The 18,722-nt window shown below is 39.7% G+C and overlaps 1 protein-coding gene across 1 annotated transcript; it reads left to right on the plus strand.

The window, feature by feature from the left end:
• Window positions 1–1,933: 1,933 nt before the first annotated feature.
• LOC132978178 (CTTNBP2 N-terminal-like protein) lies at window positions 1,934–17,190 on the plus strand. Its single transcript, XM_061043283.1, has 7 exons — window positions 1,934–2,051; window positions 5,785–5,889; window positions 12,717–12,950; window positions 13,790–13,897; window positions 14,081–14,269; window positions 14,376–14,546; window positions 15,390–17,190. The coding sequence occupies exons 1-7, from the start codon at window positions 2,013–2,015 to the stop codon at window positions 16,317–16,319; spliced, it is 1,776 nt and encodes a 591-aa protein (XP_060899266.1). The 5' UTR covers window positions 1,934–2,012; the 3' UTR covers window positions 16,320–17,190.
• Window positions 17,191–18,722: the final 1,532 nt, after the last annotated feature.

The following is an 18,722-nucleotide window of genomic DNA, read 5'->3' on the forward strand; positions in this document are numbered from 1 at the left end:
TTTTTTATCCAGCTGACAGCAAAAACAACATCACAGCTGTATCCTGCTAGAGACTCAAACCCCCATAGTGAAATTCATGATTTATTATAGAGTGTCTCTAATCAGATGCAGGAGTTGTTGGAAGTCTGAAATCAAAGAAAATCACAGCATGTCATTCTAATACCTCCAACAGTTCCTCCTGTGAAGCTTTCAGTGCTTTCAGAGTTTGAAGATGGCTGATATGAGTGAGTTTACACTCCAAAGAATTTGATTTCCCAGGTGAACTCACTGACATTTATAAAGCATGCATGTCTCTAACAGCTCTGCAGACCAGGCTCTCAGGATCGTACAGTGACTGTGCCACCAGATGGCAGTCAATAATACTGTAATCCCACAAATCCAGGAATCAGTGTGAGGCATGCTTTAGTTAAAATAATAAACAAATGAGTGGATTATTCAAAGACGGTCAACAGATGGTTTATATAGTGACATGTTATTTATTTTGTATTGTTTTGGTTTCATTTTTTCTGGACATACACATTTTACTGCATGCCCACACGTGCATTTTACATTGCCTAATAAAAATGACCAAGACCTTCTGGACACATGTTGTTTGTGTAACATGATATCTACAGTTTATTTCATTTTATCTGATTTTTTTGTTTATTTTTTTGTTTCTGAATATTTGGAGTAATGTGGTGTGTGCAAATCAAATCAAATGTTTAACTTGTGCTTGAAAGAAACTATAAGTGCCTTAATTTAGATGCTTTATACGTTATACTCAAGTATAATTTTTAATCCTTACTTATAGTTGTGTTTTTTCAGATACTTTATACTTCATGAGATTAGAAGGCCAATAACATGTCCATCAAATGAACACATGTGGAGCATTGTTCTAGACCCAACAACATGACTAGGTAAAAAAAAAAACCCTCATAGTTAGAATCAGGTAGGCTATTACTTTAGTGAAGGTGTGAGAGTTTATTTGATCACGACATCTTGTGGGCTAAAAGTCTTTAACTAATACCTCAATTTAGAAATTCTCTGTTACAAACAAAAGTCCAGCATTTAATCATCCAAAGAAGAGGCCAGTGACCTAGAGAAGATTAGAAACAATCAATATAAAGGTACGAAAGCTAACATAGTTATTTTACAGAATTGCTCATTTCAGAGAAAAGAAAAAAGGCCACTATTGTATTTTTTTTATTTTGATGACCTGTTAATTTATATATTTAGGCTATATATATTCTATTTTACATAGGCTACAGATAGAGATACAGATATATATAGAGAGAGATACAGATTTCAAATACAATTTAAGAACCAATAATGCACTACTGATTGGCTCTAAGAAGAGGAAGATCTTTTTTTTATGTTGGTAACTAACATGTAACTAGGCTAACTATTACTGTCAGACAAATAGGCCTATAAATAGGTTATTTGCAATTGAAATAAAGTGGAGTGTTCGTAAAAGGGCAGAACATAAAAGTATAAGTATAGGCTACAGCACCTGGGTATAGGAGATGTTATTAGACTGTATACATCCCTGCGATAGGTCTAAAAACAAAACAAAAAAACCTCTTAAGGAATATAGGCTCGTGGGATAAAAAAACAAAACAAAGAGGCTATAGCCTACTACGGTATCGTATACAAGTGTAACAAACATGTTATTTTATCATACAAGCACATAGGCCTATCGTTCAACATTTCGTCAGACAATGTAGGCTACTTTTAAAAGCCATAGTTTGCTGAAACTTCGTACGTGACTGTGAGAAACTCACGACGAAGAGGCAGACACTCAAGAAACACTAAACAAAGAAATCCAACCAAAATCCAAGAAGTGGGAAATCACTGATCCCGCCCCCTCTCTTTCCATGAACTCTTTTCTCATTGGTCGGCGCTTTGAGCTCAGCCTACCTATTGGCTGGGTTAGCTGTCGTTAAGAACCGCTACTTGGCCGTTCAGTGTTCCGCTGCGTTGGGAACACAGGACGCAAATCAAGTGAAACAAATCTGCTGACAGAAGAAAAGTTCATGCTGGAGTTTTCAAAGACCTCGGAGGGACACATGAAGGTAAGAACACCAACAGGAAACGTTTTTATGTCGGCGTCGTGAAGCGACGGACTTTAATGTGCGTTTTTTTTTTTTTTAACCGTGTTTACACTTTTCTTCAGAAGAAAAGCCAAGTAGCCTGAAAAAAGTGTTAAAGTCTCCAACCAAATCCGTTAAATCTGCATCATGTCAGGATTCAAATGCACGACAATGTGTTTCTCTAGTACAAAACTACGTCTAAACATATAATAACAAGAAGAAGAAAAGAGACAGTGACATCTTTTCTCTCCAATGCGGTCCTTTTGATCTTCTTAAATACGGCTGATTTAATGTTTCTACAAAGGCTCCAGATGTTAAGTGACGCCTTATTGAAAGTCCTCACACTTTAGTTTTTTCATGTAGCCTACATTTTCAATTTTGTTTGAAAAATAGACTATTAAAGCCAGTAGGGGCAGCAACATGACTGAGTGAGTAAGTGACCTAAGTGACAAAAATTAGGTTGGCAACCAAATCCAATTTAGTATCTAGACATGCTGCTTCTGGTCAGACATCCTGATCACTACAACAAGGAGACATCTGCGTCTGTTCTCTCCCTCACTTGACCCTTTTTTCATGTTAAAGTTTGTTGGCCAAAGAGCTTTCTCAGCCCGTGACACCTTGTTTATATGCACATTTTAAATGGTTTCCCCTCCCTTACCTGCAATAGCAGTCTAAGGATGTTTGTGAGGGAAGATGTAATAAAACCAAAAAAAAAAACCCTGAAATGTTGGTTTTCTATCTTCTTTATGTGCAGTTTAGTCTAATAAACAGTCCTTATGATTTTGCTGATATGATATGACCTGGGTGACGGATGATCATTTCCCACTCACCCTGTACACATAAAAGAGTCACGCTCACAAACTTGGGCCTCTTTTGCCTGACACAATGTTGCGTTTGCAGTCAAGGCTGCTGTGTTTTTAATGAGTTTACAGTGTTGCAGAGCAGGCACATGGCTGCCCAGGATTAAAACAAACAAGGGATAAAAGGATTATGGACACAAGGCTTTCGTCATCGGAAGTGGAGCAATGACAACGTGTGGGAATATTTGTATTTCCCATGCTTATGCCATGGTGTTTGTATACCCTCATGATTACCGACTCTTACTAGGGGGATTAGAAGAAATAATATCAAGATGATGAGGATTCAAACTAGTGTGATGACACATGTAAACCCCTGCTGGGCCAGACATTTCTCATAACAAAACATTCACTCTTCTCACAGTGATTACAGCCGCCTATGAAATTAGCAAGCAAGCCTGTAAAACCCAAACCGAGGGAGGTGTGTATGCTGTAGTCTAATTAGCATTTTAGCCCTGTGGTTAAGCCGCAGACCATGAGTGCACAACTGTGTTTAAGTTCGCAGTCTGTGTGCCTTCTTTGTGGCATGGCGCTGCTGTAGGGATTATGCTGTAGGTGCAGTTCACTTAGGTCACTGCTCATTCCTCTTTAGGGTCGGGTCTAGATGGTAACCTTTGATTTGCAAAAGTCAGGCACATGCACACAAGTGATTTTTTTTTTTTTTTTCCAGGGGCCCAACTGTAAATGTCCTGTGTAAAGCATAGTCGCAAATACCAATCCTGATTTTAGCCAGAATTATAAGCAATTTTAATTCTGTTATTGGAACATTTTTATGGGACACCAATAACTTTAGGTAAGACCTTTATCTGACATGTAAACAACATGTTAGAAATCTTGTGAAACAGCTGCAGTTAGACTCAGTTTAGGCTGCAAAGATGCCAGATTTTGGCCAAAGTAAAAAGGTAGCGGATACAATTTTATTTCATACAGAACTCTGAACCTGTTCCCCTTGGTTTTTTAAAACACATTCTTTTGCTTTTACGCCTTTTATATCAGAGGACAAGACAGAGGATGAAATTGCAAATCATGAGGAGAGAGTGGGGAATGACATGGGGGGGGGGGGACAAAACCCCCCTCCACTCACTTCGAAGACTACAGCCTCTGTTTGTGGAGTGTGCGACCTAACTGCTAGGCTCATCTCTACCATTCAATACCATCTTTTTTTTTTTTTTACTTTGTTGTTCCTCATGCTGGGATTCTTAAAACACAGCCACAATGATACAAAATGAACGTGTACAGATCTTTCAGTTTTTAAAAATACAGATTTACCATCTGGAATCATCCCACCTTATGATCAAATACTACAAATATTTGCAACATATTTATCAAGATTAGTCACACTGTCATTGCCCAGGCATAACCAGGTTCCTCTATAGCTGATTCTTCTGAAGTTTCATGGGAAATCTTTCAGCTACTAGCTCTGATATTGGAAGGCCAGTTGCTACTGTCTCTCATTATGCAACCAGCGCTGTCAGAGATTTTTCCAACCCCCTCCAAAGGCTTCATGCTGTGAAACGTTGTGTTTGACCACAGATTGCCTGGGACAGAGCCCGGGTCTGTTTAATAGTTCAGGTGTGGATCAAAGTCCAGTAAACAGCAATATTTTTAAGACGCTTCAGTCACATATCAGACGGAATATTTCTTCTTTGAGTTAAGCTAAAAGTGCACTTCTGTGATTAAGAAGTCATCCACTTCAGTGTACATGATGTGTCCTTCACGTCCACCATGATGGCTAGCATGTGAAAAGGATGCTTGGTGTTACACCATCAACATCTTTGATCTTATTTCAAAGAGCGGGCCCTCATAACATTTACATGGCCTGAGTGCGGTTGGATGTTTGAGGTGTGGACACCGCAGGGCTTGTCAGCAGAACCAACACAGCTGTGAGATTAGAGTGCAGAGACACTACAAAGAGACCACATCACATCCACAACACAAAATAACCAACTGTCACCACAGCCCCCATTCTGAGTGGAGCATGCAGTGGGATACAACACAAAGTCATTGGATATTATCATTTTCAACATTCAAGTTAATCGCTTAAAGCTGTCTATCTGACTGTGTGGTTTGAACACAGATGTCAGAACAGTTGCATGCTGAAAGATGAGTCTCTTTTATTATCTTAGAAAACGGTGTTGTCAGTAGGTTTTTTTTTTGGTGTTCATCTGTCAGTTTTATCAGAAGGATAAAATTATATCTCCTGGCCCGTTTGTCAAGAAACTCAGTGAAATAGTGTTGCATCAGACAAAGAACACCAATTTAATTCATTTTGTGGAGCTGGAGAAACAATACAACCGTTTTATTTTTTACACAATTCTTATAAATACCCATCTCTCATTGAGCTAAAATATCCAAATCATACAAAGCAAACTAATGATAATTGATGATAGGCAAACGTAACCCCCATATCTTAGTTTCACTGTTGCAATTTCAGATAGAAATTATTATTTTTAAAGGTTGTAGTCTTCTTGGATAAGGATCTTAAACTTTACAGCCCATCTTGACTATTTCAATTGTGCACCTAAACTATGCCACTCCAAAAACCTGTCTTGCATCTTTTCAGACATGAGAAGAACAAAAAGTAACTACATTTTATAACTCCTCCAAAAGGTAATAACTACATATCCACATAAAGCTCATAAATCTGTGGGTTAGAGCAGATAGATCAGAGGTATGTCTGGATGTCTAGTCTTTGGGAATTGGAAAACGCAGAGCTTTGTTTCAAGTTGTAATGAAATATAATTGCACACTGGGAAAACACTGATCAAAGTTTAGAATAGAGTTTATCAATGTGAAGAAATAACATTTTACATTCAATTTGGTAACACAGTTTTCCTGTTTATCTTTCTTTCTCACAGTCCAAGCTGAATATGGACAGCTTGACCAAGCCAGAGTTGCTGATGCTCTTCAGCATCCTGGAGGGAGAGCTGGAGGCCCGGGACGTGGTCATTGATGCTCTAAAGGTACATTTAATGTAGCTGATAGCATCAGTATAACTTTATTAAAATGGCTTTCGGAAAATACTGTTTCTTTTTAAATGGAAAACTGAACCCATCTGGGCTTGCAAAGTGACTGTCCAATCATTATGTTTTAAGATGTAGATCCATTTAATCAACTTGTGATAAGGAACCTGTCAAACCACTGCTGCCTGTATGCAGCAGCTAGCCACAACACTGCATGCCTCTTTCTGTAGTAGGTATTGTAGAGCTATCTGTCTTTGTCAATCATTAGAAACATAAGCAACTTCGGTTTATTTTTGTGGTAAACATAAATACTGGGAGCAGATTTTGATTAAGCTGCAGAAATTGTCTCAAAGACATTTTGATACTTCAAATTTCTGATTTGAAAAGTTGTCTCTTTTTCGATATTTCTACTTTTAACAGCAACATTTCAGGCCTATAGGAGGTGAACCTGCGCAAAACTGCAAGGGCAATATGGATGCCTGATAAACTATGTTTGTTATGAATACAGTATAATGTTTTTGTCATATGTTACATATCTGTCATACATTCAGTTGTGGTTTATTGGACCTTAAGTACATAAGGATCCAGCAACAAAACCACAAGATAAAAATCAGCAAGAGAAAGTCTGGATTTGATCCGAGTCATTTCCTGTGAAAACCGTCTCTGTGTGGGCAAAGCCATGAGTCTGTCAAACTATCATTTCTCAGGATCTGTTCACTTTGCTCACACTAAACTACTTTTCTTTAATCCGTAGTCCTTTTTAAAAAGTTTAAATGAGTACACCTGTTCTAGTGAACTTAAAAATAAACTCAATTAGAAATAGCCTCAAAGTAGATGACACAATCTCACACACAGAGTTAGACCTAGTTCCGCTACCGTATGATGTCTTACTTTGGCGGGGTTAATGCTGACTTTCAATTAAAGGATTTTCAAGCTATTTTCCCACAAGATGTCCTTTGCTATGCTGTGTCCTACAGGCCCTGATACTCGAGCTGCCAGTGACTGTTTCAATAGCCTGAAGGATGTTTGGCTTTTGATAAAACAGCTGTAAACCTATTTTGGCAACACTGAGTCATTGTAACCACCATTAATAGACCATCAACCTAAGACTTTTTTAAACTTTGCCTTGCCTTAAAAATGAAGCATTTCTGCACAAGATTCCAGTACTTCTCTGAAATATTCATGCACACTGCAGACTCTACTGTTACTATTAAACTGTGAGTTTTACAGTGTCGATGCTCTAGGAATGCTTTTCACTCTCCTGGTGTAAAATGCATCATTGAAAAAACAAACTGGAGAGGCAGCCAGTGACCTAGAGGGCAGCCGCCTCTTAGAGCCTATGGCTGAATGTTCATGTGTTGTGTCTAGACGGCATTCCTACAGCTCTCCTGGGATCTGCCCATCTAAGGCAAGAAGACTTACAGCATGCTCAGTGCCCAATGAGTCAATGTGAGCGAGAGTAGGAGTGAACAAATAAACATTAGCCTTAACTGGAGCTTGAGGGGAATATGGCTGTGCTCTTTTCATGCCACAAACTGTTAACCCTTTCAGGGCTGTGAGTGGATCAATGCCGCTGTGTTAACTCTTTCAAAGCTTCAATTAACCATACATAAAATTAATGACAGGGAGTGAGTGAAATCTGATCTCTAAAACATGACTTCATACCTCTCTGCTAATCTTCTGTTAAGGAATAGGCGATGTGGAATCTGGGGTATTGCCTTCACATGAAACAAGATTGTTATCTGTAAAATCAACACATACTGAATTGTGTGGTGGTACGCAGTGTTTGTCTGTCGGCCCTGGATAAAATATTTAGTTGAAATGGCAAATGGATGGATTGTCTTGGAACTTTAAGAAACCAGCATGGTGCTTAGAGGATGAATCTAATGGTTTAATTGTAATCAACCTTTCTTGTAAGTAGTTAAGCCTCACCTACACTCTGTGTAGTGCTAATGAGCCGATGTTAGCATGTTTACACTGAATGTGTGGTAAACATTAAAACTGCTTGCATCAGCATGTTAGCAGCCAATGTAAGCATGTAAGCATTCTTAAAGCTCTGCATAAACTCAAAACAGGTTTGCTGAAACAACTGTAGACTTTTGTTACAACAGTAAGACATATGTATGCACACAGAAGTGTGATAATTAAAAAAAGATGTATGTGGCATCTCTCACAACTAAGATACAAAGTGCTTTACAATAAAAAAGGGCTGTGTGTTGAAAACCAAAAAAGAATAGAAAACATCAGTACAAAGCAATAGAACAAGTTGTAAAGTGATTTAAAAGAAATAAAGATTTCAGTCCTGATTTCCTCAGGCAGGCCACTTCAATAATCACATTTGTGCATCAATTTGGACAATTGAAAACCAAGAAAGGATACGTACGAGTGTCTCAGTGAGTTCACTGGAGCAAGAAGAGACCTAATAAATGAGTCAGTGCTGTAAGTAATCAAATATATATGCTTCAGATAACAGATAATTCTTTGACTATTGACTAATGACTTTATTCAAACAGGACAGCTGTAGATAGAGGAAATGTAGGAAGAGAGTGGGGCACCAGTGCAACAAGGACTACAGCCTCTGTTCATGAAGGGCCTGCTTTACCCACTGAACTAAACCATTTCCTCTCAACAATATTCAAAATCAAGATTGAATCAAGATTTAAAGCAACAGGAGTCCAGTGTTATTATGCCAGGTTTTAATCGGATCATTTCTCCTAGCCTCAGTCAAACTCCTGAAAGCAGAACCTCTGTGAACTGTAATTAGAGAAGTAGCTTCAGTCCTCCTCTTGTTGGTCTGAACTGACGTGTCACCACTACACTAAGTGTCATGCAAGAAATGTTTAGCTCAACCACAAATCACCATGGCAACAGTATAACCATTCTTTTCTTTGGTTTTTCTGACTCTTCTTATCTTATCATGAGTATTGCAAACAACAAGTTTTGTCTTGTATAATTTTTCATCTCTCTCTCTATCTCTCTCTCTTTTTAAATCAAACGTTTGTATCAATGGCTTTACACAGGCTATAAATAAGCACAGGATGTGAGGTTAATGATGTGTTTTTTTCTTACGCTTTTCTATATTTAATTGTCCAGAACTATCGATGGCATTCTAACTATCCGCTGCATTTTTCCACTCGTGACTCACTTCTGCAGCTGCTCAATCTGTGGCTTTCAAAAGGAAGTGAGTCTCTGGCAATGCTCTGATTTGGCACAGGAAGCCCTGCAGTGATCCAGTAGTCCCTTTGGAAAGGAATACCAGTCAGTACTTTAAGTTGAAAAGGGAGTCAAGTATGAAAATGAGCCTTTTAATTAACTGTTGGGTTCACATGATATGGTTGTTGGGGCTTCCTGATGGACATTCGACAGATTTATTTAATGCTAAAATAGAGATAATTGTGCTGTTCACATTGCTCATTTCATTCATTGCATTTATCCTCTATCATGTGATTGAGTCGGATACATTTCTTCTGATACCCCTTTCCTTGCATGCAGGAGTATTTCAGGGTATTTAGTAATCTGCCTAAGCGGCTCTGAAATGTATAGGACTCTGGGGTAAGAAGTTCAAATATCATCTTCCCACAGTTTTATACAGATTTTGTCGCCAACATGGCATGACTAAAAGAATCCAGGCATGTGTCAGCAAAAGATAAGCTGGATTTGACCCAGTACATGCATGGCACAAAGACGACTTCCCGAGCAGAAGCGCGCAGGGTGCCAATGAGTGAAGCCAACAGTCAAAAGCATGAATAATGGAGGTAGACTGTGATGCGTAGCAGACATGCTCTGAATGTTGATGTGTATTGTGCACGTACAGTATGATGTGATGAAAAGTAGATTTGGGTGCTTAGTATTAAGTCATGTAAGAAATGTGTTTCCTGTAATCCCTCTTTTAACTTCCTCATCCCGCTGTGCAGCAGTGGAGGATGGATGTGGAGGACACAGCCTCTCTTTGTGTTGTGGAAGAGCCAAGGGCTGCAAGGCAAGCTGAAAAAGAGACAGTCTGTGTATATGAGTGAACCTTTTGTTTGATAGGAGTCCAAAGAATTTGAAAAATGTAAATTTTTTGCGATCTTGTGAAACTCTATATGAACTCCCCTTTTAAAAAACTAACACATGAATCTATTTTAAGTACCCTCTTTGTTGTAAATTATTAGGTTTTTAAAAAAAATTTGTTCCAACTTAATAAGCAACAGCCTACAAATGAAGGTGTTTTTTCTCTTTGAGCTTAGTGCAAGTGCTGCAGGGGTGAAAGCAAAACTGAGTATATGTCCTCAGGCAAAGATTACAAGAATGGAAAACCTGATTCAAGCTCATTTCATCTTTGACTGTAAACTGACACATCAGAGCAGACAGTCATTGACGGGACGACGGGAGGGCTGGAGGCCAAGTATGTCGACACATTTATCTTTGATGATTTCTCTTTAAATGTAGTAATCTACATTCTAGAAATAATGAGACTTTCTTAAAACATCGATAGTTTAGCTTAACTATTTAAAGCAATCGGAAGTATGCATCCAGAAATGATTGTTGACAGAAAAATGCTGTTTTTTTTAATGTGAAACTTGCATATTGTAAACACAATGAAAAATGGACTGAATGCCACATTAATAAGAAGTTCTTCATAGCACTCAGACTTGTTGAGGTGATGTGCAATCACATTTGAGAGGCATTTTTGAATCCTCTTGGGCATCTCTTGTTTTCCTGTTTCACCCCTCTATGCTGTTTGATCTGCCTTCACAGCATCCTCGGCGGACTGGATCAAATAACAGCAGCAGAGTCTCACAGCCCTGCCCTTCTGTCTTTGTGTCTGATGAGCCAATGTTGTGGAGAAGACAATCACAAAGCCTGTGTAGTCATCAATCGATACTCCTTGATTCTGTCTTACTCTATTTACCGAGAAGAATATCTACATTTCCTCTGATAATGCCTGTTACGTTTTATAGAGTCAAAGTGCTATTGAAAACAGGTTTAAGCTTTTAGGGTTTTTTTCTTTCTCAATACTGCTTCCAATTGTTTAATATGCAAAATGTAACAGACTGAGGCTGAATTGGTGGGGGGAAGTTGTTACGCCCCCGATCCACTATCAGAGGTTATTATAGAGGCGAAACAGAGGGGATATGGTGGCAGTGTGTAACGTCAGGGTGGCTCAGATCTGTGTGGGTGCATACTAAGCTTTTGTGTATACGACGCTCCTGCCTCTCATGCTCGCATACTGTACTTGGACACCAATTTTATGCTGTTGCCAATGCAATGCGTAAGTGCAATGGCGAAACGGTGGATCTTGGCATAATTGCAACCTGTCAGCAGCTTGTGTTTGTATAAAATGTTCCTTCATGTCATTTTGACATTGTTTGTCTGCAGAGAAATGCATGTCGCAAATTGCAACATATACGTGTTGGTGGCAATGTAAAAAATGGCCGCCATTTTCCGTTATTTAAAAATGTAATGATCTTTAAATCAGCATGGGCAAATATAGATACCAGTATCAGTATCGCAAAAATTCTAATCCATATTACATCAGTTTCTTCGTCTTTCCTGTATCAGTAGAATGCATTCATTCGGGTTACCTGAGTTTTTAACACCATAGTAATCCTTGGCCTTGTGTAACTTTGGATAAAGGTATTCTTATGAAAACGTCAACACTACAGGGTTTAAGATTTTAAAAGTAGATATGATGAAGTTATAGTATCAGATCAGTACTTTGTATTGGCTGATTCCCTGAACTGAGGTATCAGAGTCAGTGTTGGAAGAGAGAAGCATTCCTGGTTAAAGATGTCACAGTTTGATGTAGTGCAGTCTGGAGGGAGCCAAGGTTTACCTGCGTAACACCCACACACATAGTCAGCAGTTCAACGCTCTGTTACAAAAGGTTGCATGTGCTAAATACTTCTCTGCAGGCACATTTAAACTCTTAACTACCCTTTAAACTTCTTAAGTAATCTGGGTATCAGTCATCAGGAACCCTGTCCTCACCCTGCAGGAGAGGATACTGTTCTCTCTAATCTGTTGATCCTCTTTTGTTGAAACCCTTACGAAAACATACTGCCAGCTCTGCTTAGCTCCTCTCCTCTCTCCTCTCTCACACACACACACGTACACATACACTTCATCCCTTTTTCATGGCATGTCCAAAAGGCATCTGCTCAACCTGAAATGTCTGGCAGCTCTTGTTCCTCCTTTTGTCATGAGTTAAACAGAAAGCAGGTATGTCTCGGCCAAGGCTCATTCCAGAGCAGCTGTCCTGCTAAAGATAGACAGACATACACCATCTGTTGCTTCTTCCTCTTGGTAGTTCTTCGGCGTCTTTATTCTATTTTTGTTATTCCTCTCCCTGTCTTCCCCTATTGTCTGCAGCTCTTTGTTCCATGTGAGTCAATGTCCAAATTAGGAAGAAATGCATGTCGGAGCAGAGGAGCCTGAATTCCAACTGCTGACTACTATAGGGATTGCAAAATGTTTTATGTTAGCAAGTGTTATATTTGCCCTCTTCATCATTTAAGTTCAGATTGTTTGCATGCTTAAATTTGCATTTGGGAAATCAATACTGCCAATAAAAGCAGTGAGTCCTAAACAATGGTAAATGCTTCTGCTCCACAACATAAGATGGATATGACTTGTAGTTCAACAAAGCATGCAACACTTATGTTTAATTTGACATTCCCTGTCAAATTTAGACTCCTTAGTTATTGGTAAAAGTAGAGTGAAAGCAGCTTCTATGGCACTGCATTGTATAGTTGATGTTTTTCTCATGTATGTAATATGTGTTTGTATATAAACAATCACAAAGTAGTTAATCAATCTGTTGACCTCTCTCTGTCCCTCCTCAGGCCCAGCATAAAGAGCTGTACATCCAGGAGCGATACAGCAGGTACAACCTGAGCGACCCCTTCCTGGCTCTGCAGAGAGACACCGAGGCTGTCGGGGGTCAGACCAAGGACACAGGCTCTTCATCCCCCACCTCCAACCCTCTAGTAGTACTCAAACTGGTGGTGAGCCACTGCAGGAGGATGCAGGAGAAGATGCTGGCCCAGCTGGCTGCAGCAGAGAGCAGGCACAGAAGGGTGGGTGTGCGTTTGTGCTTTTTCATTATAGGAGGCAGAAAATGGCCGATTTAAAGGAAATGGTTGAAATAAGAAAGACGTTATGCTGTATGATTTGTTTTTACTAGAGGAGGCGGCCAGTAAAGTACAATGAGAATTTGTTTCTTAAATTTAGAATATATAACAAATGCACAAAACTAGTTTGATTTCATGATCATACATTGAAACCCTTTACTTAAAAAAGCAGAGTAAGAAATTGAAAACAGCATTGTCCTCAGGGTAAAGTACTTCAAAGAGGCACTAGAAGTACTTCAGGGTAGCAAACACAATCAAAGAAACAAACAAATACTTGCACACTGATATTACATTTCAAGCTTTTCTATAGTTTCGTGTGAGTTGAAGATTAGTGTGTGACCGGCCAGTATCTCCTAAATGTACACATTAGGACATCAAGTCCAATCTGTGTGATCCTGAAGTTCCTTTGATTCCTAATTAATATCACATTAGTTTGACGTGAAATCCATCAGGGACCAGAAGTATATTTGAAAACAAAAACATTCCAATATCCAAAGAGTTGTTGTGGTGTTGAATTACACTCATTACCACTGCAGAGTGCTCCATCATTAAAGGCGTTGTATAACAACAGAGTGAGGACTATACTTTCCACTGCCGGTGGATATCAGTTTAGATTAGCAAAACACGTCTTTGGTAAACTTTACTGCAATCGGCACTTTTGCTTACAACGTTGTAATCATATCACTTCAAAATAACAATTATGGGCTCTGTTATCAGGCAGAAAACAAACTCATGTGAGGCGGTTTTATTGCTGACTCTGTGTCTCCCCGCTGTGTTAACTTCAGGTTATTGCAGACCTGGAGGAGGAGAGGAGGAGGCACGCTGAGGACACAGCAGAGGGAGATGATGTCACCTACATCCTGGAGAAGGAGAGGGAGCGCTTACAACAACAGGTACCCTTGAAGTTAATAATGGTTTTGATTGCACTTTATTTGTTTGCACAAATACTTTTGGATCAATCAAATAGGAGTTTTGAAGCTCTGAAATAAAAGGTGTCAACAGCTTTGACAGTCTGAAGAAAAAGAAAAAAGTTTACTTCCTCTTACACTTTTTTTTTCTGGACCGTTTCTTTGCAGCTGGACTTTGAGCGGAGCCAGGTTAGGCGGCTGGAGAAAGAACAGCGGCGGATCACTGACCAGCTGGAAGAAGAACGGGCTCAGCACAAACAGCTATCCTGCGCCTTGGCCAAAGAGTGCAAGTGGGCGAGTGCCAGAGCTCTGGAGGAGGGTCACCGGCTGACTGAGCTGAGCCGCAAACATGACAAGGTAGTGACTTCTTCAATCCAAGTCTGGCGATTCATTTCCTTTTGTTGCTACAAATGTATCCCAGTGGTTATTCTTTACACTCTGGCTTTTCTTTTTTTTGCTGCAGGAGAAAGAGGCTTGTCAGGCCCTGAGAATGGAGCTGGAGGAGGAGAGGAGGAGAGCCCTGAGGATGGAGGCGAGGGTGGAGGAGCAGCTGGCTGAGTTCGACACAGAGAGGGAGCAGCTTCGCTCACGTTTGAAGAAAGAAGAGGCTCACTGTTGTCAGCTTCAGCAACAGGTGTGAAGCCTTGAACTAGGGCCGCATGATATATTGTCAGTTGATTTACAGCTGGGAATGCAGAGTTTGTTTAACACCTGCCTGTAAAGAAGCGCATCGATACTGTCACGGATAATGTCGCTTTGATGCTTGAGGCCAGCCTTTAGCAGCAGCTTGTCTTTGTGCTTGATTCCCCTGTGTCTAAGTGATGGTTTTTTTTTGGCTGCACTGGGAGGGCACAACCATTGTAGTGTGAGTCAAAGGCAGTTCAAGATAGCAGCTTTTTTTTAAGTCATGGTCCATGGGGGCAATCAGAACTCACATATGTTGGTAGATCGTAAATGCAAGTTGAAAAGCTTGAAAGTTTCCCCACCTCTGCCTTGTTGTGAGTCTTGTTTATCTTTTAGCAGAAATATCATCAATTGAATGTCAGTGGAAATGGTAGATTGCATATAATTTAAATAATTGAAACACACTCATCCATTTAAAAGGATCCTGTAACATTGCAGTTCTCTAAGGTAACAAAATTATGGAAATGGTTATTTATAATTATAACAATAATAATAACTTTATTTATATAGCACCTTTTAAAAACACAGGTTTACAAAGTGCTTTGACAAACAGCAAAAACAAGAACAAAGCAAACTAAACCAAACACAGAAGAACATAAACAACAGCAAGAACAAACAAATGCAAAATATTATATATAATTGTATATCTGTACATGACAAACACTGTTAAAGCAAATTACAGGGTCTTTCAAATATAATGCAGCCACAACCTGGACACGGTTTAAAATGAGTTTGCATTGTGGAGCCATTTTTTCACTCTGGCATTTATCTTTTTTCTTCCTTTTGCTCTCAGGTAGAGGAGCTGAAAAGGAAGTTTGACGATTCGAACATTATAAGAAATGTAACGGACGTAGTTCCAGCTCCAGAGGAGGCAGAAAAAAAGGAGTGGGCAAAAAAAGTTCCTCTGAGGAAGCAAGACACTATTAAGGTTGAGGACTTTGAGGAAGACGGGAACCCACAACCTGTGCATCAAAAAGTCACCAACGGTCACCACTGTCTGATAGAGACAAACGAGAACCAGAGTCCAGACACCACCTCAGAGAAGATCTGTTTACAGAATGAAAGTGAAAACCAGACCCATACATCACTCTCCACCCTCCCTCCGTCTTCACCTTGTGCTTCTCCTGTTCTTGCCAAATGCCCACAAGGCAGCCCGAGCCCTGCAGGCTACCAGTCTCCATACCAGGCCGGGATCAACCAGCGCTTCCACGCTGCCCGCCATAAGTTCCAGGGCACCATTGACCCCGAATCCCAGCCACAGGCCACACAGCCTCCCCTCTCTCCAAAGGACACCCCGGCTGTGTCTAGCAGCCCCTCCCCAGAGGCCAGCCCAGTGAAGCAGATGGCGCGGAGCACAGTCACTCAGGTCCTGTCCCGCTTCACCACAGCCCAGCAGAGTGTCGCACCGAAACTGGCAGCGCCCAACAACTCACCCTTCGGTACGGACTACCGAAACCTGGCAGCACCCTTGTCTCCTATCATTGGAAGAGCGGCAGGAGTGCTCCCACAGGGGATCAGATCTCCCACCATCGCACGGGCAGACAGGGGTATCCCTCCACCCATCCCACCTAAGAAGCCCGGACTGGCACAAGCCCCTCCCTCCCCCGCCGCAGTGCCCAGGTCAAACAGCCATTTCTCAGACAGTCCCCTCTCAGGCAGCTGTGGCCTAACGTCCAGCCAGGAGGGAGTCAAAGAACTGGACATGGTGGTGTCTTCTAATTAAACGATCATCTTATTCATAAATAAATCAGTCAGCTGCTGCTCTGCTTGTTACATGGTGTTTAATCAATCTCTCATTATAATGACTGAGATGTTATGTGACTGGTTTTATATCAGTATGCATTTTTTTTTTTTTTACAAAGGGCCCTTTAAACACTGTTATAACTGTATTTATTAGATTTAAAACAAATACGCGATAAGGTGCTACATGTATTTTATATAGTGAATGGGCTGGTACTTATGAGCAAATACAAAGGATAGTTATAAATGTGCCAATACTGTATTCAAGGCATACCATACTGTTTCAGTATATTTAACCATTTAATAGTGTCATATTTCCAAACACCAATCATTTCATCCGCTGAAGAATTGTTCTTTCCCCCTTTACTCTGTTTTGAGTATTTGTCTTGCCATTTAATTCAACAGTAAGAATTGTAAACTTTTTTCTGTAAATACATCTTCAGACCAGCTTAACAAGCAGTCCTTGGACCAATGTTTGTGTGCACTCAAATGTAGTTTTTTTTATACAAATGTATAGTTCATTTTAATTTTCTATTTTTTTAAAGTATGAAAGTTTTACACAACAGATATCCAATCCAGACAGAGTATGTATAATCTTAATGTTGCACAGTGGTGATGTTAATCCGATAGGCTCCGATTTCAAGCAGGATCCATTGTGCAATATTTTGTTTTAAAAATCAGTAATTCTAATGCTAAACTTTTGTCATCTATAGGAAAAACCTAAAATGCATTTTATATCAACCATGGCTTCATAATATAACTCAACTGTTGTGTTGTTGATCTCTATTTTTTAATCAGATCCAGTAATGTATATTCTGGGGAGAGACAGATTTAATAAATGAATCCAAAAGATTGTCATGTTTTCATGTCTTTATTTAAACCAGGACAGAAATATATGTTGCTAGTAGGACGATGTGTGGATATAAATACAAACAGAATCATTCATCCAACAAGGGTCTTCAGGTTTAATTAAGTGCAGAATTATTTTATTAATAATGTAGTCCGCAGTTTGTTTTCTCATTTCACTGATCAACTCATCTACCGGTAATTAGTTTTGAATTCACTAGATAAGTAGATGATGATTTTGGCCAAGAAAGCGAGTGTGTAACATTATATCAATACAGTTACAAATAAAAAAACCAAAACATACTTTTACATAGAAAAGTTATAAACAAGCTTTGTTCTGTCAATAAAGAACCTTCAGGTAATTATTTCACAATAATATTGAATATCTTTTATATTCCAATCTCCGCTATGTAGAAGAAAGTATTTTTCAGTATTGTACTGCCACAAGATTTCCTCTAGAGGTCACTGTTTGGTAAATAGATACACCAACTAGCTGACAGCATGATGGAAAACAGGAAGATGTAGGAATTGTATACATACATGAATAATGAATAAAAACAAAGGTTTCCCTCACATACAAAAAAGATCTATAACCCTGTACTGTACTGTGTCTTTATACCACATTAGACTTTTTTTTAACTATACAATTGTGTACAGTGGATTTTCTTGTTTAAGTAACTTCTTCTATCATTGGTAGAGAGATGCAGCGTACTTTTATGCGCTCTTTATTTTTATTCACGTGTGGTGTTTTAGTGTTTATTGTGTGCCTGACACTATGTGGATGCTGTCAAGAACAATCTCACCTTTACATCCTGTTTGGTTGCAAATTAAGTCTAGAGACTCTTTACTGGACAAGCACTTTGTTATTTTGCAGCCTGAGTTGTACTAAATGTAAACAGTAGGTGATCGCGTGGTGTCATTTAAATAATACAACTTATGAGAGAAACTGTGCGGCACTATGAGTTTACAATTTCACAAATAAAAATACACTTTGCATACACCTTTTTCTTCCTGTTAAGTTACAGTAAAGTGTCTCTGCCAAACACACACATAGTTATACTAACAGATGTGAAAATGTGGACTAACATACAGTAATGACCAGCAGATTTATGCGTAGCACACGCTGACTGGGTCCACTGTCACACAAACCCCCCTCTCTGGGGTTGAGGAAGGGTTGGCTGGTTATTGGGACGGGTCACCTCTGCTCAGCTCACCTAATTAACATTCCTGTGTGGGACAGCAGGGCCGCATCCCAAATCCAGCACAGGCATGCCTGCTCCTCCAGCAGAGCCCCATCCTTCTCAGCCTCCATAAACACAGGCTCAGGTTGATGAGCTGTGAGGGGCCAACGTCCTTGCTGCCGTCACTGCCAGCATGACTGCTGCTCACTTTACTGTTGTCCTTATCTTGGAGACAATCCAACACTGAGCAGAAGATATCTGAATGCTCTAAAACCTTGTGTGAGCGCTGTGGGAAAGCCTTTAGTCATATTTATTTAATACAATAAGCATGAATGACAGTTTATATAGTACATACATTC

This window comes from Labrus mixtus, chromosome 7 (assembly GCF_963584025.1).
Source record: "Labrus mixtus chromosome 7, fLabMix1.1, whole genome shotgun sequence".
In the NCBI taxonomy this organism is placed as follows: domain Eukaryota; kingdom Metazoa; phylum Chordata; class Actinopteri; order Labriformes; family Labridae; genus Labrus; species Labrus mixtus.

Excerpts from the sequence above, each read along its gene's own strand:
- LOC132978178 (XM_061043283.1), top strand. The coding sequence starts at position 2,013 with ATGCTGGAGTTTTCAAAGACCTCGGAGGGACACATGAAG. Across the intron at positions 2,052-5,784 it reads CCTCGGAGGGACACATGAAG|TCCAAGCTGAATATGGACAG; the intron begins GTAAGAACACCA and ends TCTTTCTCACAG. Across the intron at positions 5,890-12,716 it reads TGGTCATTGATGCTCTAAAG|GCCCAGCATAAAGAGCTGTA; the intron begins GTACATTTAATG and ends GTCCCTCCTCAG.